At 44.3% G+C, this 26,354-nt stretch overlaps 1 protein-coding gene across 1 annotated transcript in view; it reads right to left on the reverse strand.

The window, feature by feature from the left end:
* LOC110525094 (glutamate receptor ionotropic, delta-2) overlaps positions 1 to 25,618 on the reverse strand; it is a 644,456-nt gene extending 618,838 nt beyond the window's left edge. The window contains 1 exon segment of the mRNA XM_090236958.1: positions 24,744 to 25,618. Coding sequence (XP_090093084.1) covers positions 24,744 to 24,831 — 88 coding nt within the window. The 5' untranslated portion in view covers positions 24,832 to 25,618.
* Between the last annotated feature and the right edge of the window lie 736 nt (positions 25,619 to 26,354).

Here is a 26,354-nt window from a genome sequence, read left to right on the forward strand (position 1 = left end):
TCTGAGATAAATAAAACCATGATGGAGACAGAGCTGAGATCTGAGTTAAATACAGCCATGAAGGAGACAGAGCTGAGATCTGAGATAAATAAAACCATGAAGGAGACAGAGCTGAGATATGAGTTAAATACAGCCATGAAGGAGACAGAGCTGAGATCTGAGTTAAATAAAACCATGAAGGAGACAGAGCTGAGATCTGAGTTAAATACAACCATGAAGGAGACAGAGCTGAGATCTGAGTTAAATACAACCATGAAGGAGACAGAGCTGAGATCTGAGTTAAATAAAACCATGAAGGAGACAGAGCTGAGATCTGAGTTAAATACAGCCATGAAGGAGACAGAGCTGAGATCTGAGTTAAATAAAACCATGAAGGAGACCGAGCTGAGATACAGCTGGAGCAGATCCACATATAGTTCCTATATAAAGTTCCTCATATTACAAACATTTTCTTGTATAAATGTTTAATCATCTCTCACAGCCGTAGCAATTCAATATTGAAGAGGATTTTAATCCCAGCTCTCCATGTTGCAAGTGATGTTAGGCAGAATCTCTCTGGAACGTGTCCAGGCACCAATTATCTGTCGGCCAAGGAGAGGAAGGCGAGGGAAAGAGAGGGGAAAGAGACCGGGGAAAGAGAGGGGCCAGAGAGAGAAAGGAGACTGGGGAAGGTTAGAGGAAGGAAAAGAGGTCCATTTATGTGAAGGAGTGGTGCGTGGAAAAGAACAGGGGGAATTATGCAAAACTAGTGAACAGCTCAATGGGTTTTGGGTCTGCTGCACAATGCAAAATGAGGCACAGCACCATGCTATCCCCCTGAATCTACAAGATAGGAGCATCTGAAGAGCAAGATGGACTGGACTTTTCATCTATAGCACATGAGCAAAGAATAGCTGAGAAAACACGAACAAAAAACGCATCATTGTAATGTTATCCAGTTCAACCGTCATACAGTTTGCGGAAGACAGATCGGGCAGTTGCTAAACATGGTCGGTTCAATGTCTGGCGGAATCCCAGTTGCGCGCCTTTGAGGAATTGCATGCAGTGTTTAGGCCGGGGACAAAGCCCTGAAAGACAAACAAGAGCTAGACAGATTGGAGTGAGCAGATGAATCCGGGGACAGAACTGGCCAGAGAAATGCCAGTGGTTTAGAAAGGGCAACAATGGCCAGGGGGAACAGTAACCACGGCTGCTGTTGTTTCCCTGTAATCCCTCGTCGTGTAAAATCTCCACATCGAAACTCGCTTTCTCCTACACACACACACTCACACACAGGCACACACACACAGGCACACACACACACACAGGCACACATTCACACATTCACACACACACACACACACACACACACACACACACACACACACAGGCACACACAGGCACACACACACACACACACAGGCACACACACACAGGCACACACACGCACAGGCACACACACACATTCACACACACATGCACCTCTGAGGTTCATGTGACTGTCAACGGGATGAAGTCCAAACCACATCATATTTTGTAAGCCGTCTCTAAGGTGTTACACATCTGTAAATACAGAACAGCTCTTTGAAATGCTTTAAGTTGCATCTCATTGGTGAACTGACCTTTTTAACATGATTATCTCTCTCGCTCTCTAGACGGCGTTCATGACATCAGTGATGCGAATCTGCCACATAAAACGACCATCAATGGCATTGAAGTTTATTTCCTCCTCCTTCCTCCTCGCCTTCAGCCTCCCCATCACTAGAAAGCCATTTCTAGTGATGGGGAGGAAGATCCATGTAGCTTCTGGCCATTCTAATTATGAAACAGGTCTAATAAACACTGTGTAATCTCCCAGTTGGTTATGATAAACACATTGGAACGGAATGAAAGGGCTTTTTTTTTTAAGGAAACAGCGCCTATGCTGGCTTTGTGTGAAGAGCGATATCCGATAACAAGAAGGGCAATTTCCCCGTCAGATGACATGAATGTGTGCAGCTCGGCTCAGAGAGAATGGTGAAGCGGACTAAATGAGCTGTGTGGCTAGATGGCTGCTCTCAGCACTGTGCTGAATTCCATAGTGGATTGACTGGCTGACAGGGCAGCACCGGCAGATCAAACTAGTTTTGTCACGATACCAGAATTTTGACTTTGATACCGATACCAGGTTTAGTATCACAATACTCGATACCATCACGACACTCGATACCAAAACGATACCACAGCAAAAACAAAGGTTTTCAATAAAGGTTCAAAAAAGGAAAGAAAAGCAGAAGGCGTATTGGCCAAAGTAGCCTGGACTCAGAGGTAGACATAACATAGTAAATGTAAATCTGGAACACTCCAACTATTATGACATGTTACGTTTTGTATAGTACGTATTCGTTTGTGGATGTCCATCATTTAATGCAGAGTGTTTGCTGGATAAAGCCATGCTAAGTTATCCCGTGACAGCTTTTGTTCCGAACCCACTACGGTGTTTCAGATGCCAAGTTTATGGTCATATTGCAGCAGTATGTAGGAGGGAGGTACCAATGTGTGAGAATTGTGCAGGAGGGCATGGGACAAAAGAGTGTGTAGTTTCGGTAGAAAAAAGTGGTCTGTTTCAATTGTGGGAGTGGCCATGTTTCTGTGTATCAGAAATGTTCTGTGTGAGTGAGACAGATTGAAGTTTCCAGGGTGAGAGCAGAGCAACAAGTGTCATATGCTGAGGCAGTGAGGTAGGTAGGGGAGGAGCAGATCCTGAGAGGATCCCTGAGAGTAGTATGCTGAGGCAGTGAGGTAGGTAGGGGGTGGTGGTCAAAGGTTAGAGGAGGAGCGGGTCCTGAGAGGATCCCTGTGAGTAGTATGCTGAGGCAGTGAGGTAGGTAGGGGGGGTTGGTCAAAGGTGTGGGAGGAGCGGATCCTGAGAGGATCCCTGAGAGTAGTCGACCAGTACAGAGCGACCTGAACAGTTTGTGCTTTGGTAAGTTTGGCTTTGTGGGATTTATTGCTATGTCATGCCCCCCTCTGTCATTGACTTTACCCAAATAAGTCTATAGAACACACTGTCATTGTCAGAATCTTAATATCACAACCAAAACTGGAGTTATAACCAGTTTTAGAAGGGCATGTCATTTCTTGAATAGTTTTCCCCCTTTGCTCCTCCTACAGACAGTATGGCCTGCTCTGCTCCTCCTACAGACAGTAAGGCCTGCTCTGCTCCTCCTACCGACAGTAGGGCCTGCTCTGCTCCTCCTACCGACAGTAGGGCCTGCTCTGCTCCTCCTACCGACAGTAGGGCCTGCTCTGCTCCTCCTACCGACAGTAGGGCCTGCTCTGCTCCTCCTACCGACAGTAGGGCCTGCTCTGCTCCTCCTACCGACAGTAGGGTCTGCTCTGCTCCTCCTACAGACAGTTGAAAGTGCAATGCCCAGCTGATAATCACCTCGATAATTGCCTCGAAACTGAACCTGAAGATCCACATCAGGCAGCAGGTGAGCGAGTGTCAGGGAATGATTAGGCTCGTGGAACCTTACGTTGGCATGGGGAGAAATGTCACCATGGACAGTTTCTTTACTTTACTGCCATTGGCGAACAGGTTGCTTGCACCTTGAACAAAGTGAGATGGGAGCTCCCTCCCTCTGCGCAAAATAAGGCACATGCACAGCTGTTTTACTCCACAACGGTGCTGAAGAATGACAAGACAACACTCACACTTTACCAATGCAAAGCAAGAAATAAAGTTTCAATCATGTTGATCATACATTTGACAGTTGCCATCGACAGTGACACAAAGAGAAAACCGGAGACTATTACACACTAAATGTTACCCAAGACCTTCATAAACAAAATCAAATGATTATTGTTGCCATGGCATATATGAAATGTATTAATTACACTGTTCGAATGTTGCAGTCAGAATGACTGCTCATTAGCTTGAAGGTGGGTCCCTCAAGGCCCAGCGGTTCTAGTGTTAAAAAGATTATCTGAAACGTTTTGCTTTCGCTGAGAAACTATTCTGTCAAAGGGGCTGGTACTATTGATTTATGAGGATGCTGGCTGATGACAAAGTCACCGGTGTGATCAGTCTCTGGTTTGAGGGAAGCGGATGTGGAAGGCTGCCCAGCGACAGCCCTTGACGTGACCCATCATCACAGAGTCAAGAAGGGACAAGAGGGAGCCGGGCCAGAAGGTTTGAGGTACGCTGACCTCTCCAACTGTTTGATAATGCTGCTTTAAGTCTGTGTCAATGAGAGCCTTGGCTAAGGCCTGTCACAACCACGACCACGGTGTTGGTAGGGAGTAACAATGAGTGATAAGTCTGAGCCCTCAGCCAGGGGGTAATGGTAGGAAGTGAGCCCTCAGCCAGGGGGTAATGGTAGGAAGTGAGCCCTCATCCAGGGGGTAATGGTTGGCAGTGAGCCCTCAGCCAGGGGGTAATGGTAGGAAGTGAGCCCTCAGCCAGGGGGTAAGGGTAGGAAGTGAGCCCTCAGCCAGGGGGTAAGGGTAGGAAGTGAGCCCTCAGCCAGGGGGTAATGGTAGGCAGTGAGCCCTCAGCCAGGGGGTAAGGGTTGACAGTGAGCCCTCAGCCAGGGGGTAATGGTAGGCAGTGAGCCCTCAGCCAGGGGGTAATGGTAGGCAGTGAGCCCTCAGCCAGGGGGTAATGGTAGACAGTGAGCCCTCAGCCAGGGGGTAAGGGTAGACTGTGAGCCCTCAGCCAGGGGGTAATGGTAGGCAGTGAGCCCTCAGCCAGGGGGTAATGGTAGGCAGTGAGCCCTCAGCCAGGGGGTAATGGTAGGCAGTGAGCCCTCAGCCAGGGGGTAATGGTTGGCAGTGAGCCCTCAGCCAGGGGGTAATGGTAGGCAGTGAGCCCTCAGCCAGGGGGTAATGATAGGCAGTGAGCCGTCAGCTGGGAACCTCCAGACAACAGCTTGATACGACAGGAGGAGGTAAAGGCCTAACCAGGATTAGTGCTTCAACAGGGGACAAAGCTTTACCAAGTGGTGGGAGTATCTGGGGACTGATGCACTGGGTGGTGGGAGTGTCTGGGGACAGCTGCAGCTGGGTGGTGGGAGTGTCTGGGGACATCGGTAGCTGAGTGGTGGGAGTATCTGGGGACAGCTGCAGCTGGGTGGTGGGAGTGTCTGGGGACAGCTGCAGCTGGGTGGTGGGAGTGTCTGAGGACAGCTGCAGCTGGGTGGTGGGAGTGTCTGTGGACAGCTGCAGCTGGGTGGTGGGAGTATCTGAGGACAGCTGCAGCTGGGTGGTGGGAGTATCTGAGGACAGATGCAGCTGGGTGGTGGGAGTGTCTATGGACAGCTGCAGTTGGGTGGTGGAAGTATCTGAGGACAGCTGCAGCTGGGTGGTGGGAGTATCTGAGGACAGATGCAGCTGGGTGGTGGGAGTGTCTGTGGACAGCTGCAGTTGGGTGGTGGAAGTATCTGGGGACAGCTGCAGCTGGGTGGTGGGAGTATCTGGGGACAGCTGCAGCTGGGTTGTGGGGTGGGAGTGGTGGGGTGGGGGTGGTGCTGTGGCGGGGGTACATAAATAGTATCTTGTGTGAACGATTTAAGAGCAGGTTTAATTCCACAAAATAAAGCAAAGATAATATCACGCTCATCCGGGTACTGTACAGCCAATTATCTACACTACAGTAGCATGATTGTGAGAATAATATGTCACTGGCACAGAGTAAACAAGCTCTATTGGCCAGGGGGGGATTTCCAGCTCGCAGGATGAATCCCTACTACATTAGCGTCAGAATTCCCGTCCTGTCCTATTTTTACCCTACATCCTGTGAGATTACACACAGTATGACGGTGCAGTAGCTTCAGCAGAGATCTCTGCTCTAACCTAGTACTGCCTTGGCCAGGTGGCTAATCACAACTCCTATGTGCTTTGATGTGTACGCCACAGCGCTACCCCTGGGGAACCAACCAGGTCGTATCCCACAGGATCTACTTCCCCTTGACCTGGGAGCTGGGCCCTGGGAGATGAGGTGTGGGAGCTGGGATCTTGGGCCTGGGAGCTGAGAAATGGGACCTGGGAGATGGGGTGTGGAAGCTGGGAGCTGGGAAATGTGAGATGGGGTATGGGAGCTGGGGCCTGGGAGCTGGGAAATGTGAGATGGAGTGTGGGAGCTGGGGCCTGGGAGCTGGGAAATGTGAGATGGGATATGGGAGCTGGGGCCTGGGAGCTGGGAAATGTGAGATGGGGTGTGGGAGCTGGGGCATGGGAGATGGGAAATGTGAGATGGGGTATGGGAGCTGGGGCCTGGGAGATGGGGTGTGGGAGCTGGGAGATGGGAAATGGAACCTGGGAGATAGGGTCTGGAAGCTGGGAGTTGGTTTCACTCTAAAATACTGAATTTGGGCAAGATAGCTGTCTGCTACAACCCACCTTGGGAAAATGTATTTCTATGCTTAATAAATAATAATAATAAAATACAGTTGTCGTTTGTTTGTTGTTGATTTTCTGAACCATTCTGAGTCTAGCTTCCTCTGATCCATGTTGTATGTTTCTCACATGTATCCTCACTACACACAGCATTTACAATGCTTCATTTCCTCTATGCTGCCATAAATGCATTTAGTAAATGGACACTGGCCTTCTGTTGTACATTTAGTATATGGACACTGGCCTTCTGGTGGTACATTTAGTAGATGGACACTGGCCTTCTGTTGTACATTTAGTATATGGACACTGGCCTTCTGGTTGTACATTTAGTAGATGGACACTGGCCTTCTGGTTGTACATTTAGTAGATGGACACTGGCCTTCTGTTGTACATTTTGTAGATGGACACTGGCCTTCTGGTTGTACATTTAGTAGATGGACACTGGCCTTCTGGTTGTACATTTAGTAGATGGACACTGGCCTTCTGGTTGTACATTTAGTAGATGGACACTGGCCTTCTGGTGGTTCATTTAGTAGATGGACACTGGCCTTCTGTTGTACATTTAGTATATGGACACTGGCCTTCTGGTGGTACATTTAGTAGATGGACACTGGCCTTCTGGTTGTACATTTAGTAGATGGACACTGGCCTTCTGGTTGTACATTTAGTAGATGGACACTGGCCTTCTGGTTGTTCATTTAGTAGATGGACACTGGCCTTCTGGTTGTACATTTAGTATATGGACACTGGCCTTCTGGTGGTACATTTAGTAGATGGACACTGGCCTTCTGGTGGTTCATTTAGTAGATGGACACTGGCCTTCTGTTGTACATTTAGTATATGGACACTGGCCTTCTGGTGGTACATTTAGTAGATGGACACTGGCCTTCTGTTGTACATTTAGTAGATGGACACTGGCCTTCTGTTGTACATTTAGTAGATGGACACTGGCCTTCTGTTGTACATTTAGTAGATGGACACTGGCCTTCTGTTGTACATTTAGTAGATGGACACTGGCCTTCTGTTGTACATTTAGTAGATGGACACTGGCCTTCTGGTGGTACATTTAGTAGATGGACACTGGCCTTCTGGTTGTACATTTAGTAGATGGAGACTGGCCTTCTGTTGTACATTTAGTAGATGGACACTGGCCTTCTGGTTGTACATTTAGTAGATGGACACTGGCCTTCTGGTTGTACATTTAGTAGATGGACACTGGCCTTCTGGTTGTACATTTAGTAGATGGACACTGGCCTTCTGGTTGTACATTTAGTAGATGGACACTGGCCTTCTGGTTGTACATTTAGTAGATGGACACTGGCCTTCTGGTTGTACATTTAGTAGATGGAGACTGGCCTTCTGTTGTACATTTAGTAGATGGACACTGGCCTTCTGTTGTACATTTAGTAGATGGACACTGGCCTTCTGGTTGTACATTTAGTAGATGGACACTGGCCTTCTGTTGTACATTTTGTAGATGGACACTGGCCTTCTGGTTGTACATTTAGTAGATGGACACTGGCCTTCTGGTTGTACATTTAGTAGATGGACACTGGCCTTCTGGTTGTACATTTAGTAGATGGACACTGGCCTTCTGGTGGTACATTTAGTAGATGGACACTGGCCTTCTGTTGTACATTTTGTAGATGGACACTGGCCTTCTGGTTGTACATTTAGTAGATGGACACTGGCCTTCTGTTGTACATTTAGTAAATGGACACTGGCCTTCTGGTGGTACATTTAGTAGATGGACACTGGCCTTCTGGTTGTACATTTAGTAGATGGACACTGGCCTTCTGTTGTACATTTAGTAGATGGACACTGGCCTTCTGGTTGTACATTTAGTAGATGGACACTGGCCTTCTGGTTGTACATTTAGTAGATGGACACTGGCCTTCTGGTTGTACATTTAGTAGATGGACACTGGCCTTCTGTTGTACATTTAGTAGATGGACACTGGCCTTCTGTTGTACATTTAGTAGATGGACACTGGCCTTCTGGTGGTTCATTTAGTAGATGGACACTGGCCTTCTGTTGTACATTTAGTAGATGGACACTGGCCTTCTGTTGTACATTTAGTAGATGGACACTGGCCTTCTGGTGGTACATTTAGTAGATGGACACTGGCCTTCTGTTGTACATTTAGTAGATGGACACTGGCCTTCTGGTTGTACATTTAGTAGATGGACACTGGCCTTCTGTTGTACATTTAGTAGATGGACACTGGCCTTCTGTTGTACATTTAGTAGATGGACACTGGCCTTCTGGTTGTACATTTAGTAGATGGACACTGGCCTTCTGGTTGTACATTTAGTAGATGGACACTGGCCTTCTGGTTGTACATTTTGTAGATGGACACTGGCCTTCTGTTGTACATTTAGTAGATGGACACTGGCCTTCTGGTTGTACATTTAGTAGATGGACACTGGCCTTCTGTTGTACATTTAGTAGATGGACACTGGCCTTCTGTTGTACATTTAGTAGATGGACACTGGCCTTCTGGTTGTACATTTAGTAGATGGACACTGGCCTTCTGTTGTACATTTAGTAAATGGGTACTGTCCTTCTGTTGAAGTCAGCAAGCCTACTCTGCTAGCCTTAGTTACTTAGTTAAATCCACCTCACTCCTCCTTCACACATCCTAGAACTCGCTATTACACCCCCCCCACCCTCCTAGAACGCTTCTTTAACCCCCACCCTCCTGGAACTTTTCTATACACACCACAACTTCCTAGAGCACTTCTGAACACACCCCCACCCTCCTCAAACTCTTCTTTAGTGTTCCTAGAACACTTATTTACACCCTCCAAGAACTCTTATTTACACCCCCGCCCTCCTAGAACTCCTCTTTACACCCCTCCACCTTCCTAGAACTCATCTTTACACCCCCCCCCCAACCTTCATAGAACTCTTCTTTACACCCTCCCCCACCCTCCTAGAACTCTTCTTTACACCTCCCCACAACTCATCTTTACACCCCTCCACCTTCCTAGAACTCTTCTTTACACCCCCCCCCCCCAACCTTCATAGAACTCTTCTTTACACCCCAAACCTTCCTAGGACTCATCTTTACACCCTCCCCCACCCTCCTAGAACTCTTCTTTACACCTCCCCACAACTCATCTTTACACCCCTCCACCTTCCTAGAATTCTTCTTGACACCCTCCCCCCACCATACTAGAACTCATCTTTAAACTCCCCACCCTCCTAGAACATTTCTTTACACCCCTCCACCTTCCTAGAACTCATATTTACACCCCCCACCTCCCTAGAACTCTTCTTTACACCCCCTACCTTCCTAGAACACTTCTTTACCCCCCCACTTCCTAGAATCCGTCTTTACACCCCCCCCCCCCCCCACCTCCCTAGAACTCATCTCTACACCCCCCGCCCTCTTAGAACTCTTTTTTACACAACCATGACCTCCAAGAACTCTTCTTTACACCCCCCCCCCCACCATCCTAGAACTCATCTTTACACCCTCACCTTCCTAGAACACTTCTTGACAACCCCACCATCCCAGAACTCATCTTTAAACCCCCCACCCTCCTAGAACACTTCTTTACACCATTCCACCTTCCTAAAACTCATTTTTACACCCCCCACCTTCCTAGAACTCTTCTTTACACCCCCCCCCCCCCCACCTTCCTAGAACTCACCTTTGTACCCCCACCTTCCTAGAACACTTCTTTACACCCCTCCACCTTCCTAGAATTCTTCTTTACACCCCCTACCTTCCTAGAACCCATCTTTACCCCCCCACTTCCCCGAACCCTTCATTACACCCCCCGTCTTCCTAGAACACTTCTTTACACCCCTCCACCTTCCTAGAACTCATTTTTACATCCCCACCTTCCGATAACTCTTCTTTACACCCCCCACCTTCCTAGATCTCTTCTTTACACCCTCCCCCCACCATACTATAACGCTTCTTTACACCCCCCAACTTCCGAGAACTCTTCTTTACACCCAACCACCTTCCTAGAACCCTTCTTTACACCCCCCACCTTCCTAGAACTCTTCTTTACACCCCCACCTTCCGAGAACTCTTCTTTGCACCCGTACACCTTCCTAGAACTCTTCTTTACACCCCCCACCTTCCTAGAACTCCTCTTTACACCCCTCCACCTTCCAATAACTCATCTTTACACCCCCCCCGCCCTCCTAGAACTCTTCTTTACACCCCCTACCTTCCTAGAACTCTTCTTTACACCCCTCACCGTCCTAGAACTCATCTTTACACCCCCCCCCCCCCACCTTCCTAGAACGCTTCTTTACACACCCCACCTTCCTATAACGCTTCTTTACATACCACACCTTCCTAGAACTCTTCTTTACACCCCCACCTTCCTAGAACTCATCTTTAAACCCTCACCTTCCTAGAACACTTCTTGACAACCCCACCACCTTCCTAAAACTCATTTTTACACCCCCACCTTCCTAGAACTCTTCTTTATGCCCTCCCCCCACCATACTAGAACTCATCTTTAAACCCCCCACCCTCCTAGAACACTTCTTTACACCCCTCCACCTTCCTAAAACTCATTTTTACACCCCCACCTTCCTAGAACTCTTCTTTACACCCCCCCCCCACCTTCCTAGAACTCACCTTTGTACCCCCACCTTCCTAGAACACTTATTTACACCCCTCCACCTTCCTAGAACCCATTTTTACCCCCCCCCCCCACTTCCCCGAACCCTTCATTACAGTGAAGTTCTAGGAAGGTGGAGGGGTGTAAAGAAGTGTAAAGAAGTGTTCTAGGAAGACGGGGGGTCTTCCTAGAACACTTCTTTACACCCCTCCACCTTCCTAGAACTCATTTTTACACTCCCCACCTTCCTAGAACTCTTCTTTACACCCCCCCCCCCCCCCCCACCTCCCTAGAACTCATCTCTACACCCCCCGCCTTCTTAGAACTCATCTTTACACCCCCCCCGCCCTCCCAGAACTAATCTTTACACCCCTCCACCTTCCTAGAATTCTTCTTTACACCCTCCCCCCACCATACTAGAACTCATCTTTAAAACTCCCCACCCTCCTAGAACACTTCTTTACACCCCTCCACCTTCCTAGAACTCATATTTACACCCCCCACCTTCCTAGAACTCTTCTTTACACCCCCTACCTTCCTTTAACACTTCTTTACCTTCCCCACTTCATAGAATCCTTCTTTACACCCCCCACCTCCCTAGAACTCATCTCTACACCCCCTCCCCACCCTCTTAGAACTCTTCTTTACACAACCATGACCTCTTTACACCCTCCCCCCACCCTCCTAGAAATCTTCTTTACACCCCCCCCCCCACCTTTCTAGAACTCTTCTTTACACCCTCCCCCACCTTCCTAGAACTCTTCTTTACACCCTCCCCCACCATACTATAACTTTTCTTTACACCCTCCCCCCACCATCCTAGAACTCATCTTTACACCCTTCCCCCACCTTCCTAGAACTCTTCTTTACACCCTCCCCCCACCTTCCTAGAACTCTTCTTTACATCCTCCCCCCACCATACTAGAACTCTTCTTTACACCCCCCCACTTCCGAGAACCCTTCTTTACACCCCTCCACCTTCCTAGAATTCTTCTTTACACCCTCCCCCCACCATCCTAGAACTCATCCTTACACCCCCCCCCCCGCCCTCCTAGAACTCTTCTTTACACCCCCCACCTTTCTAGAACTCTTCTTTACACCCCCCACCTTTCTAGAACTCATCTTTACACCCCCCACCTTCCTAGATCTCATCTTTACACCCCCCCCCGCCCTCCTAGAACTCTTCTTTACACCCCCCCCCTCACCTTCCTTGAACTCGTCTTTACACCCCTGCCCCCACCTTAATGATGTTACTGTCCTATTGTATATAGTGTAGTTCTATTGTATATAGTGTAGTCCTATTGTATATAGTGTAGTTCTATTGTATATAGTGTAGTCATATTGTATATAGTGTAGTCCTATTGTATATAGTGTAGGTCTATTGTATATAGTGTAGTCCCATTGTATATAGTGTAGTCCTATTGTATATAGTGTAGTCCTATTGTATATAGTGTAGTTATATTGTATATAGTGTAGTCCTGTTGTATATTGTGTAGTCCTATTGTATATAGTGTAGTCCTATTGTATATAGTGTAGTTATATTGTATATAGTGTAGTCCTATTAGCTGCAACACTTCAGTGAGTTGCTCCACTTATATTGGACACAGTGGGGGTCTGAATGATGATGAGGTGGGGGGCAAGGTTTCACCTTTCCTGAGAAAACAGAGCCATGTTCCGTTTCAGGGTCACATGAAATCAAAGGAATTAGTGGGGCAAAAACAACAATATCTAGATGATTAGAGTGGGCTTCTCCTAAAGAGGATTTAAAGCTTAACTTTTTAAGATTTACAAGACTTATGCTTAGGACAGGCAGTAATTGAATAAGGTATTTGCATAAGGATTACCGCATGAGTTATAATTTGTTTTATTTAATACAAAGAAAAAAATATCTGTCAAAAGTAAAACTGTCCAAATATGCAACCTTGCTTTGATCTGCTGAAGAAAAGTTTATGGGAATTCTGTCATTATCCCCGACAAAGACATCTAGACATTTCTTTTAAGAATAATCAGATGTTCTGTGGAAATATTCTCAACATCCTTCCATCAATTTCTTGGAATCGAGGATGCCAAGTGCATTGGATAAAGGTAGTAAATACAGTAGTCTATTTCATTAAAGTTGAATATGTATTTCAGCCCAAGCGCAACCCGGCCACTTGGTTTTCTATAAAGTTAAGAAATGGAACCACCCTCAAATTCATAGATGGAGCTATGGAAGGACTGACAATCTGTGAGATGGAATCAACATGAATATTGCACAGCAGTAGCCATTTCAGATTACACCTAAAAATAACTCAAATACATAAACAATAATTTCCTTATGCTTATAATGTAGAGGAATGATGGGGTTAGAAACATAGGAGAATGGGAGGAAGAGAGAAGCAAGGGTTAAATATTTCAGCACTCTGGCTCTTCTTCATCTAAGAGAAGACAGGTGAAACAGGGGGGGGGGGGGCAGAAGACAAAGATATCTGAAGGCTTTCTACCCATTGTGAGTTTGAGGTGAAGAGGGGAGGTGACAAGGGGAGAAAGTGAGAGGGCCTGGAGAGAAGGGAAGAGAAAACAACAAATGAAAGTAAAAGGCCAGAGGGCTCTAAAGAAGGCAGGGTAATGATTACCACAGACACAGCCTCTCCCAAGGAGGCTCAGCTCCATCTCTCTCTGTCTGGAGAGAGTAATGTGGTGCTTGGTAAAGCCAGGCATTTCTCTCCTGGCCTGACAGATTTCATCCCCTTCTTGTTCAACTGTTTTGTCACTGTTATGTTGAGTATGACTCGTATCTACTGTAAAAAAATATATATATTTATTTTTTGTTGCATTTTTTGTTTCCCTCTTGCTAGTCAGAGCTGTTTGTCCAACAACAATGACGTCCTGACTACAAATGATATAGTCAACCAATAAACCACATATTGGTCCTTTGGGTGGTGGACGGTTCTTGATACACACGGAAAACTGTTGAGCATGAAAAACCCAGCAGCGTTGCAGTTCTTGACACACGCCAATCCAACTGTATTTTGATTCAGTATTTAATACTGTATAATAACAATGACTGCTTGCATTTGTGAGCCTGGTTGTTCCGTGCTATGTGTAAAAGACCAGGGTTAAAGTTTAATACTGAGGCAAAATGTAACTACTAGATTAATGTTGAGGTAAACTGTAACCACTAGATTAATGCTGAGGTAAACTGTAACCACAAGATTAATGCTGAGGTAAACTGTAACCACTAGATTAATGTTGAGGTGAACTGTAACCACTAGATTAATGCTGAGGTAAACTGTAACCACAAGATTAATGCTGAGGTAAACTGTAACCACTAGATTAATGTTGAGGTGAACTGTAACCACTAGATTAATGCTGAGGTAAACTGTAACCACTAGATTAATGCTGAGGTAAACTGTAACCACTAGATTAATGCTGAGGTAAACTGTAACCACTAGATTAATGCTGAGGTGAACTGTAACCACTAGATTAATGCTGAGGTAAACTATAACCACTACATTAATGTTGAGGTAAACTGTAACCATTAAGCACTAGGTTAACGCTGAGGTAAACTGTAACCACTAGATTAATAATGAGGTAAACTGTAACCACTAGATTAATGTTTAGGTAAACTGTAACCACTAGATTAATGCTGAGGTAAACTGTAACCACTAACCACTACATTAATGCTGAGGTAAACTGTAACCATTAAACACTAGATTAACGCTGAGGTAAACTGTAACCATTAAGCACTAGGTTAACGCTGAGGTAAACTGTAACCACTAGATTAATGATGAGGTAAACTGTAACCACTAGATTAATAATGAGGTCAACTGTAACCACTAGATTAATACTGAGGTAAACTGTAACCACTAGATTAATGATGAGGTAAACTGTAACCACTAGATTAATAATGAGGTCAACTGTAACCACTAGATTAATCCAGGTAAAAGCTATGATCCCTTATTGATGTCACTTGTTAAATCCACTTCAATCTGAATAGATGAAGAGGAGGAGAGAGGTTCAAGAAGGTTTTTAAGCCTTGAGACAATTGAGACATGGGATTGTGTATGTGTGCCATTGAGAGGATAAATGGGCAAAACAACATATTTAAGTGTCTTTGAACATGGTATGGTAGTAGGTACCAGGCGCACCGTTTTGAGTGTTTCAAGAAGTGTAATGCTGCAGGGATTTTCATGCTCAACAGTTTCCCATACTTATCAAGAATGGTCTACCACCCAAAGGACATCCAGCCAACTTGAGACAACTGTGGGAAGCATTGGAGTCAACATGGGCCAGCATCTCTGGGGAACGCTTCCGACACCTTGTTGTGTCCATGCCCGTTGAAAAGAGACTGTTCTGAGGGGGGAAATGTTTTGTACACTCAGTGTAGATTGGAAAGATGACTGGAGTAACAACGATTCAAGGTGAATCAGAAGGCGATGTCCAAGCCTTTGCAACAATATCAAATCAAATCAAATGTGTATTGGTTACATACACATGGTTAGCAGATGTCAATGCAAGTGTAGCGGAATACTTGTGCTATTTACTGTATGTCTGGATCATTGTTATTGACTATTTATTGAAACGGGTCAGCTAACCTCCGTTGTTCAGCTAATTGGCACTCATAATTTTAGGGAAACTCAAATCTTTTGTCTGTCTTTAGTTAGTGCGTAAAACAAAATGGTTCATTATTTCAAAACAAAAACAAATATCTTGTCCCAATGGAATAAGTCTTCTTTGGGATTTCTATTGATTCTATTCATATTTCAGACACAAAAAAATTATACGTTCTATTCATTTCTTACTGCCTAACTGGAACTGAGGGGAATCAGACAACCCAGGTGAAACCTCTGGATTCACAGTTAATTCTGTCAGTCCAGGAGAGAATACAACCTGACACACAATTAACCATGCTTAACATTTTCCATTCAAGAATATGTATAATAATCATTATCATGTACCAGGGAAAAAATGCCTTCCGCGCGAGCCTTGATTGGCGTGCTTACTGTACTGCGGTGCTGCAGTCAACTGGGACCTTGTCCTTGTTCACTAAACACACAGGAAATTACTCTCGTTTTCAACATGAGGGCTTTGAAAATACGATGCAGCTGAGAAATGCTCTCTGCCATGCACCCTCTGAATAATGGAGACATATGTCCAGCTAACCCATGTACTGTATATTAATATAATATATGCCGTTCAGCGGATGGTTCTATCCAAAGCAGCTAACACGGTAGTGCGTGCATACATTTTCGTAGCGGTGGCCCCAGCGGGAATCGCACCAATGATCCTGACAATGCAAGCTTGGTCCTTTTCAGCCAATCTCGTAAATTCAGTGCGATTTGCTTAAATTCTTTTGTGCAGTGTGAGCAATCCAAAGTAACTCAGACCCCTCAAAAGACCCCCCGAAGCGAACCTACAGTAACCTCCTAAGAGCTGGTCTGAGTTCGGTGCCCTGAAATCCCAAGGTTTGGTTCCCTTTTTTACGGCAACGTGAACACAAGGCTCTCCAGGGTCGCTTGTCATTATTCCCGCACCACACACTAGGCTACAGCAACACAATTTCCCCTGGCATAACCCATCACATTGGTGCCACAAAAGAGAGAAGATCATGAAATAACGGGTGCTGTTTTTGGATATTGATTAACGAGTGTCAAGGATGCACAGAAATTACAAAACTTGTGGAGTTTTATACTGACACTATTACTTGTTTGCAATATGTGATATATAGGCTAAGAGAGCTTCATAAATTGTTTATTCGATTGTGGGGTTTGAATTGTGAGAAGACAGCAATATTTTGGGAGAATCACAATATAGGTTACAAAATCAATGCTTGCTCTTAAAGTAGCCTACATTGGGTGAACAGTTTTCAGTTACCACTAATATTAACATGTTAATGTTATCTTCTGACAATAATTATTATGTTTCATGTTTTAACTAAATGCAATCTATTAGCTTTCAGAATGAAAGTAGGTATATCTAGCTGTCCGTAACACGTTCTGATGGAATGGCTTGTTCTGCACTTTGTAAAAACCCAGAGTGCATTGAGTGAATGTTGGGAAAGGATCTTGGTTCCTTTCTAAACATAACAATGTGAAAGCAAAGACAGTAATTTTGCCTTTTTTTTTTACCTCGGAGTCCACTTTAAAGAGGAGTGAGATCGGTTATTTTGAAAAGCACTACAATTCCTTCAGAAAGTATTCACACCCCTTGACTTTTTTGTTGTGTTACAAAGTGAAATTAAAATGGATTTAATTATAATTTTTTTGTCAACGATTTTCAAAAAATACTCAGATTTAAGTCAAAACTGTAACTCGGCCACTCAGGAACATTCACCGTCTTCTTGGTATGCAACTCCAGTGTAGATTTGGCCTTATGTTTTAGGTTATTGTCCTGCAGAAAGGTGAATTCATCTCCCAGTGTCAATGGAAAGCAGACTGAACCAGGTTTTCGTCTAGAACATTGCCTGTGCTAAGCTCCATTCCATTTATTTTTGTATCCTGAAAAACTCCCCAGTCCTTAACGATTACAAGCATACCCATAACATGACGCAGCCACCACTATACTTGAAAATGCGGAGAGTGGTACTCAGTAATGTGTTGTATTGGATTCACCCCAAACATAACACTTTGTATTCAGGACAAAAAGTGAATTGCTTTGCCACATTATTTGCAGTATTACTTTAACGCCTTGTTGCAAACTGGATGCATGTTTTAGAATAGTTGTATTCTGTACAGGCTTCTTTTTTTTCACTCTGTCATTTAGGTTAGTATTGTGGAGTTACTACAATGTTGTTGATCCATCCTCAGTTCTCTCCTATCACAGCCATTAAACTCCGCAACTGTTTTAAAGTCACCATTGGCCTCATGGTGAAATCACTGAGCGGTTTACTTCCTCTTTCCGGCACCATGCTCAAAGGGATATTGAATGTCTGCTTTTTTTTTTACCCATCTAACAATAGATTCCCTTCTTTGCGAGGCATAGGAAAACCTCCCTTGTTTTTGTGGTTGGATCTGTATTTGTATTTTTTTTGTTTCACCTTTATTTAACCAGGTAGGCTAGTTGAGAACAAGTTCTCATTTACAACTGCAACCTGGACAAGATAAAGCAAAGCAGTGAGACACAGACAACAACACAGAGTTACACATGGAATAACATGGAATAAATAATAAACAAGCCAATAACACAATAAACAAGTCAATGACACAATCGAAAAAAAGAAAGTCTTTATACAGTGTGTACAAAAGGCATGAGGAGGTAGGCAATAAATAGGCCATAGTATCAAATAATTACAATTTAGCAGATTAACACTGGAGTAATAAATGAGCAGATGATGATGTGCAAGTAGAGATACTGGTGTGCAAAAGAGCAGAAAAGTAAATAAAAACAATATGGGGATGAGGTAGGTAGATTGAGTGGGCTATTTACAGATGGACTGTGTACAGCTGCAGCGATCGGTTAGCTGCTCAGATAGATTATGTTTAAAGTTGGTGAGGGAAATATAAGTCTCCAGCTTCAGCAATTTTTGCAATTCGTTCCAGTCACTGGCAGCAGAGAACTGGAAGGAAAGGCGGCCAAATGGGGTGTTGGCTTTGGGGATGATCAGTGAGATATACCTGCTGGAACGTGTGCTACGGGTGGGTGTTGTTATCGTGACCAGTGAGCTGAGATAAGGCGGAGCTGTACCTAGCATAGACTTATAGACGACCTGGAGCCAGTGGGTCTGGTGACGAATATGTAGCAAGGGCCAGCCGACTAGAGCATACAGGTCGCAGTGGTGGGTGGTATAAGGTGATTTGGTAACAAATGGATGGCACTGTGATAACTGGATGCAGTCTTTCTGAGTAGCTATTTTGTAGATGACATCGCTGAAGTCGAGGATCGGTAGGATAGTCAGTTTTACTAGGGTAAGTTTGGCAGAGTGAGTGAAGGAGGCTTTATTGTGAAATAGAAAGACGATTCTAGATTTGACTTTGGATAGGAGATGTTTAATATGAGTCTGGAAGGAGAGTTTACAGTCTAGCCAGACACCTAGGTATTTATAGTTGTCCACATATTCTAGGTCAGAACCGTCCAGGGTGGTGATGCTAGTCAGGCGGACGGGTGCAGGCAGCGAACATTTGAAAAGCATGCATTTGGTTTTACTAGCGTTTAAGAGCAGTCGGAGGCCACGGAAGGAGTGTTGTATGGCATTGAAGCTTGTTTGGAGGTTAGATAGCACAGTGTCCAAGGAAGGGCCAGATGTATACAGAATGGTATCGTCTGCGTAGAGGTGGATCAGGGAATCACCCGCAGCAAGAGCGACATCATTGATATATACAGAGAAAAGAGTCGGCCCGAGAATTGAACCCTGTGGCACCCCCATAGAGACTGCCAGAGGTCCGGACAACAGGCCCTCCAATTTGACACACTGAACTCTGGTCTGCAAAGAAGTTGGTGAACCAGACGAGGCAGTCATTTGAGAAACCAAGGCTGTTGAGTCTGCAGATAAGAATACAGTGATTGACAGAGTCAAAAGCCTTGGCCAGGTCGATGAAGACGGCTGCACTGTACTGTCTTTTATCGATGGCGGTTATGATATCGTTTAGTACCTTGAGCGTGGCTGAGATGCACCCGTGAAACCGGATTGCACAGCGGAGAACACACGGTGGCATTCGAAATGGTCAGTGATCTGTTTATTAACTTGGCTTTCGAAAACTTTAGAGAGGCAGGGCAGGATAGATATAGGTCTATAGCAGTTTGGGTCTAGTGTCACCCCCTTTGAAGAGGGGGATGACCGCAGCAGCTTTCCAATCTTTAGGGATCTCGGACGATACTAAAGAGAGGTTGAACAGGCTGGTAATAGGGGTTGCAACAATGGCGGCGGATAGTTTTAGAAAGAGAGGGTCCAGATTGTCTAGCCCAGCTGATTTGTACGGGTCCAGGTTTTGCAGCTCTTTCAGAACATCTGTTATCTGGATTTAGGTGAAGGAGAAGCTGGGGATGCTCGGGCGAGTAGCTGCAGGGGGGGGGGCAGAGCTGTTGCCCGGGGTTAGAGTAGCCAGAAGGAAGGCATGGCCAGCCGTAGAGAAATGCTTATTGAAATGTTCGATTATCATGGATTTATCAGTGGTGACCGTGTTACCTAGTCTAATTGCAGAGGGCAGCTGGGAGGAGGTGCTCTTGTTCTCCATGGACTTTACAGTGTCCCAAAACTTTTTGGAATTAGAGCTACAGATGCAAATTTCTGTTTGAAAAAGCTAGCCTTTGCTTTCTTGACTGACTGTGTGTATTGGTTCCTGATTCACTGCATAACTGAGGGACCTTACAGAAAATTGTATGTGTGGAGTACAGATATGAGGTAGTCATTCAAAAATTATGTTAAACATTATTATTGCACATTCACTGAGTCCATGCAACTTATCATGTGACTTGTTAAGCTCATTTTTACTCCTGAACTTATTTAGCCTTGCCATAACAAATGGGTTGAATACTTATTGATTCAAGGCATTTCAGCATTTCATTTTTTATTTTTAAATATTTGAAAAACATAATTCCACTTTGACATTATGGTGTATTGTGTGTTACACAAAATCTCAATTGAATCCATTGTAAATGCAGGCTGTAACAAAACAAAATGTGAAAAAAGACCAGGGGTGTGAATACTTTCTGAAGGCGCTGTATATGTGAAAACACCCTAGGCCACACAGGACCAGCATACTATCTATATGGCATACACAGCACAGTCCTCAGTCCTACAATAAGAGAACTGGTAAAACACATGAATGACTTGGTTTCCTCTCTGCCTCTCTAGCTATGTTCTTTATTCACTTCTCTCTCATTTATCTACAACCAACGTTTTCCCTGTTAACATAAAGGTTAAAGTCTTGTAAAATAAAAAGTAGGATGTATGTATCTGTACACAGCATGCTCAATGATTTATGAGCATATGAAGCTCTGTGGCCCTTCTAGTTTATTTAACCAGGAAAAAAACACTTGAGGTTAGAAACCTCTTTTATTGGTTCTAGGTAGGGCTAAAGTGCAAGAGTGCCACAGTTAGTGAGTGGTAGTGGTGCATGTGTTCCCATTTGCCATGTGTGTTTTGGGACTGGCCCACTGGAAAAAACAACAGAGAATTCTGGAGGACGATTCACCCCAGTGAACTGTGAGGAAAGCAGAGCGTAAAAGACTTAGTATGACCCGTTAGTGGAGTCGTGCAGCCAAGCCAACGGACCATCTTAACATGGCAACTAATTGAGCATATCCTGGAACTATCAGCAGGCTTTGAAGTCGATCAGTCAATTAGAAATATATGGCATGATGAACATACAGGCTAGCAGAGCCTCCCCCTTCGCTGGGAGTTCCATCGTGGAGCACACTTACTTGTGCTACCGTTTGCCTTTATAACAAGGGTCGTTTTATAGTGCTGTAAATTTACTGTCAACTCTCTCTACGCTCGGAAAACATGCAAAACTGCTCTTGAATGGAGGCAAGGTTATTGGTACATGCCTAACTGTCCCATTGGCTTCCCGTCCACACACACACACACACACACACACACACACACAGCTGGCATCGGCATGCTGAGGTTAGCCTGGGCATTAGGAGGGGATTAAGCCAAAAACCTTTACAACACACATACTCCTCATCATCAGTTTGTTCTTGGGATAAGGGCCTCGATTGTTCTCCAAATATAGCATGTTTGAAATGGCCCAGTTCACCTGGCCTACCCTACCTTACCTGCTGACTGTTTACAGGGTTAGACTCCATGTTATTCCACCGTAGATTCCAAAATACATTTTGTAATGATAAGGATGGAAACAAAATGTAGAAGAGAAAGAATTAATCTAATAAATCACAATGATATACTTTAGCTTGTCTCGTGTAAAGCCTTGTGGCAGTACGTTATTCTGGAAAAGGATATTCTGAAGGATATTCGAATTCAATTTGAATAAATATAGGGGAGGCAGCAATTGCAGAAAAGTACTGAAAACAGGATTTTCTTTAGCATACATTACCTGCAACCCCTCACAATCACTCAAAATACTATACGTCTATGTCACTTCCAGTACTGCAGTCAGATATCCTAACACAGAGGAAATCTGAGGTGTTAAATCTTCTGCAAAAAAAAAACACGCAGTTGCAGATCTGTTAGAGCTCACAGATACATAACTTGCTAGGCGGATAGATAGGAATCCCTTCACACAAACGTGCTCATTGTTAAAAAAGGAAGGAATCTTGACAGCTGAGAAAACAGGTAAGCAAAACACCCAGGAACATCCCATTCTAAAGGCCCACATTTTTCAATTCCACTACCATGGCAAAGGCAAAGATGGAACAGCGGATCAAATTCTCTCTTATATTACAGCTGAATAAAACAGCCTCTCGAACCACACATTCTCCCTGAGGAAGATCTAACCTATCATTCGGTTCAGATCATAAATAATGTGAAAATTATATGATTTAAAAGATAAATAATAAATATTTTTTTCCCTTCTCAGGAGTATTGGGAAGTGTTGAATATTAATACAAAATGACCGTTTGAAAGGCAATAAAGACTCAGAACAACCACTAGGGGGGGATTATAATAAACCTAACCCTCCAGCATTTCGAGTTGGCACATTGGATTTGACCAGGTGCAAAACATAAACAGAGGCATCCACTTTAAACAGGGAATCATGAACCTTAAGCGGGGGCAACAAAGTAGCCTGAAGTGGGACTGTCGTGAGGGAATGTTTGCCTCCTCTGCATTAGTGCATGGTGAGCGGGTGGATGTGGTGTGTGAGGACCGTGCCAGGCAGCTCGGATAATACCAGGGACTTTGTTGCTTTCCAGCGACATAAATCACAGTGACTTACTGAATAGCCTCATAAAGCGGCGGGCCATTGCGATGCAGTGCACGGCGCACGGGCTCTCCCTTCAGCATGCAGATCATTAGAAGGCTCCTCAGTGATCAAGTAAAGCGCGCAAAATGAAAATGCCTACCTAAAATTCCCGCGTCACAGGAAAGGATAATGCGGTAGTGCTATCTCCGGGTTGACGTCAGGGTTCTCCCCCCCATTCTTTCTTTAACAGCAACAAAGAGATTAGAAAGGGATTACTTCTGACATCGTCAAAGTGATGCTTAATATACTGTAGCTTTTCATTCCCCTGACCTTCCACTCGTTTAGGTAGACAATGTAGGCCTAAAGACTTCAATTCAAGCATTTTGTTCCACAATAATTAGGCCTACCATGTTGTTTTTTGTGCTGTCTTGATTTCTCACTTGATCGTGCAATGCAAGGATATATCACAACAAACAAGTGGCCTATAGTCTGCCATTTCCACCAGGGAGGGTAATGATAAGGGTAACCTTTCATGTAGTGATTCTAAATACAAACGTCAAAGAATGGAAACGAACTATCGATTGGGGGTTGGGAATTAAACGAAGACTCAAAAACACAACCAAATGATATTTATCGAGGATAAGAGAACAAAAAACGGGTTATTGGCATTCAGATGAAAAAGAAGGACATTTAAAGTAGGCTACGTTAAAACCGGGAAAATATTCAAAATAAATAGGATAAATATTCCCCGTTTTTCATTGGAGTAAACTAACCTTGCCCAAAGACCGTCCATAAACGAATCCCTGATCTTGACAAACAGCTACAAATAAGCTCATGTAAATCACCTTGGCGTACCTTGGCTAATGTTTCTGATGCATTAAATCGACTTTTGTCAGGTGTGCAACAAGTCAGAAATGCATTGCAAAATAATGACCTCACAATAGGCTATCAGAGTATTGGGGGTTGGAATAATCAAATATAAAGAAGGCCAATGTACTAAACAGGTTAAGGGATTACAAGCTAATATATAGAAATAGTGGGTTTAGATCAGGTAAACCTGTAGCTTTTTATGTTAAGCACATAGCCTCTAGGCCTGTAGCTCTATCGGGGTTATCTTGCTTGTAACATTAAATTGGTGTGCATCTCTCTCTCTCTCTCACACACAGACAGACACACACACACACACACACACACACACACACACAAGAGTGGATTTTCCCCCATTTGATATCACAATTCATGTCCATCCAAATATCACAATTCATGTCCATCCAAATAGTAACCTATATACATGCGCACAAGACATGCACGATGCAGACATCTCTCAGCTGACCCTTCTCTTACATCCTACATTATAAGAAGTATCTAACAACAATTTTCCTACACCCCTTTTCGATATGCCACTCAACATTATCACACTTCCCACAGTGGTAGGCACGGGCCTATATTGTTAAGGCTATTCCAGCTGCATTGCATGTAGGTTACATGTAAATGTGGATACATTGTTTCAAGAAATAAAATATCAGCATATTCCCTAATCCGCAGACATCACGGATTTTTCATATCACCTGTTTTTAGGTAGCAGGCGATTTGAGACAGTAAACACAATACCCATAGGCTAATCACTATGTTCATATTACATTTTAGTTATTCACATTTCCCGCCTCTACGTTATTAAATAGAAAAACATGAGATGAAATACCCAAATTAAAACATACATGGTAAGTATGTGCAAAACTCAGCAGGCAACTTCATTAGCCATTATGCGCAATGGCGCAAGCTGTTAAATACACGATTATTATTTTTTTGTGGCGGGGATTAATTGCTTATATTTAATAATAGTGTATCCGTGTACCAATATCATGCTACGGGTACTGACAATGTCCACACCGTTAGTGGTGTGTGGTGGTACAAATTATTTGCTTATACCAAAAATCTATGCAGAGGCAAATCTATGCACAGAGGCATGGCATCCTTATTAGCCTACTGATGTTGGAAGAAGGCAACTTACCGATGTGTATGATTGAATCAGAAAGCACGGGCTCCCACTCCTGACTCCAAAATATGGCAAGGAACAACACTGCTGAAACAACTTTCATGTCTCCCACAGTTTAAGGCTATTTTCCCAAGAAGCGCCGAACAAGATGCGTGTGATTTGCTAGTTTTAAATCCCGAAGAACCAAGATTTAGTCCATATAGGGATGGATCTATCTCTTGATGGAGTTTGCTTCTTGACTTGAATGTAGCTGTTCTCAGTTAAAAGGTAAGAGATATCCAGTTACCCTGTTAAAAAATCCAGTTACATCAAATCATGCCGAAAGCTATGGGGTTCTCCACAGCCGCTTCCAACGCTGACGCATCCGATCAATCCAAAACTGGGGATGAATGCAAGCCAAATGCAATGTTTGCTAAATATTAGGAAAGCACGGGTTTGCTTTTCTCATACGCAGGTCCTGGGCTGATTTGGTCGAGACCGTAGATTCTGCCTCAGACACGACGCATTTTCCCAGCTTTAATGAATAAAACGAAACGCAAAACTTCAATTTTCATGCGGATTCTAAAACTGTATCCATCACTGACATTTAAGACGTAAAAAATGAGAACTCATTCATATTTAACAAGGACCACCATATTCCGAAATACTGGCAAGCTATAGGGACCACTCTTTTCTGCGACAGAAAATCAAGTGAAAATTCGCCACGGTGCGCGCGATGACCGCTCCGCATGCGGATTGTCTCTAGCAGTCGGAGGATGAGGTATACTGTGTGGGAGAAGGCCCTGTAGAGAGCCAACTACACGGACAGCAGCAGTTGCCAGCCGCGCATTGTCTGGACCAGAGTTACCTGGAAGGATGACTGACGGAGTCAGGGAGAGGGAGAGATGCACAGAGGGCGGGGGGTAGGCTATCTAAAATGAACCGAGAGGGGTAATCTGGCCAAGCTCCGCCCTGGTTCAGTGGCGGGCACTCCATCTCCATCGGTCTCATAAATGGGGGGTCCCTGGGCATAATCTTAATCTGATGACGATCCTGGATTAAGGATCCTGGAGGATAGCACTTTGGCACGTGATCGCTTTTGAACAATAGCCTACATTTCAGGAAGTTAAGTTGGGAATAAAGGGAAAGCAGCTTGTGTTTTAAATGTCTATCTTTTCAATCAAATGTCATTGTTTCACAACTGTCATTGCCCCATAACTTTCATGCAACATGGATATTCACTAAAGAAGACTGGTTGCACTAGAGTGGACACTGGACATCGTTTACACATGGTAAAAAGTAACTGCTTAACTCATTAAAGAAATTGAGTAGTCGCTACTAAAAAATATCCAATGGTCAATAGAACTAAAATCATAAAAGTGGAACTAACTCATATGTCAATAAGATATCTAGTCACTTAATGTTTTTGAGTACAGTTCAATTGTAGGTTATTGAGTAAATATAACTATACTGAACAAAAATATAAACACAACATGCAACAATTTCAACAATTTTACTGAGTTACAGTTCACATAAGGAAATCAGTCAAATGAAATGAACTCATTAGGCCCTAATCTAAGACTGGGCAGGGTCGCAGCCATACTGTAGGTGGGCCTGGGAGGACATAGGTCCACCCACTTGGGAGCA

Source organism: Oncorhynchus mykiss, chromosome 6 (assembly GCF_057628025.1).
Source record: "Oncorhynchus mykiss isolate SJ-2025 chromosome 6, ASM5762802v1, whole genome shotgun sequence".
Classification (NCBI taxonomy): Eukaryota; Metazoa; Chordata; class Actinopteri; order Salmoniformes; family Salmonidae; genus Oncorhynchus; species Oncorhynchus mykiss.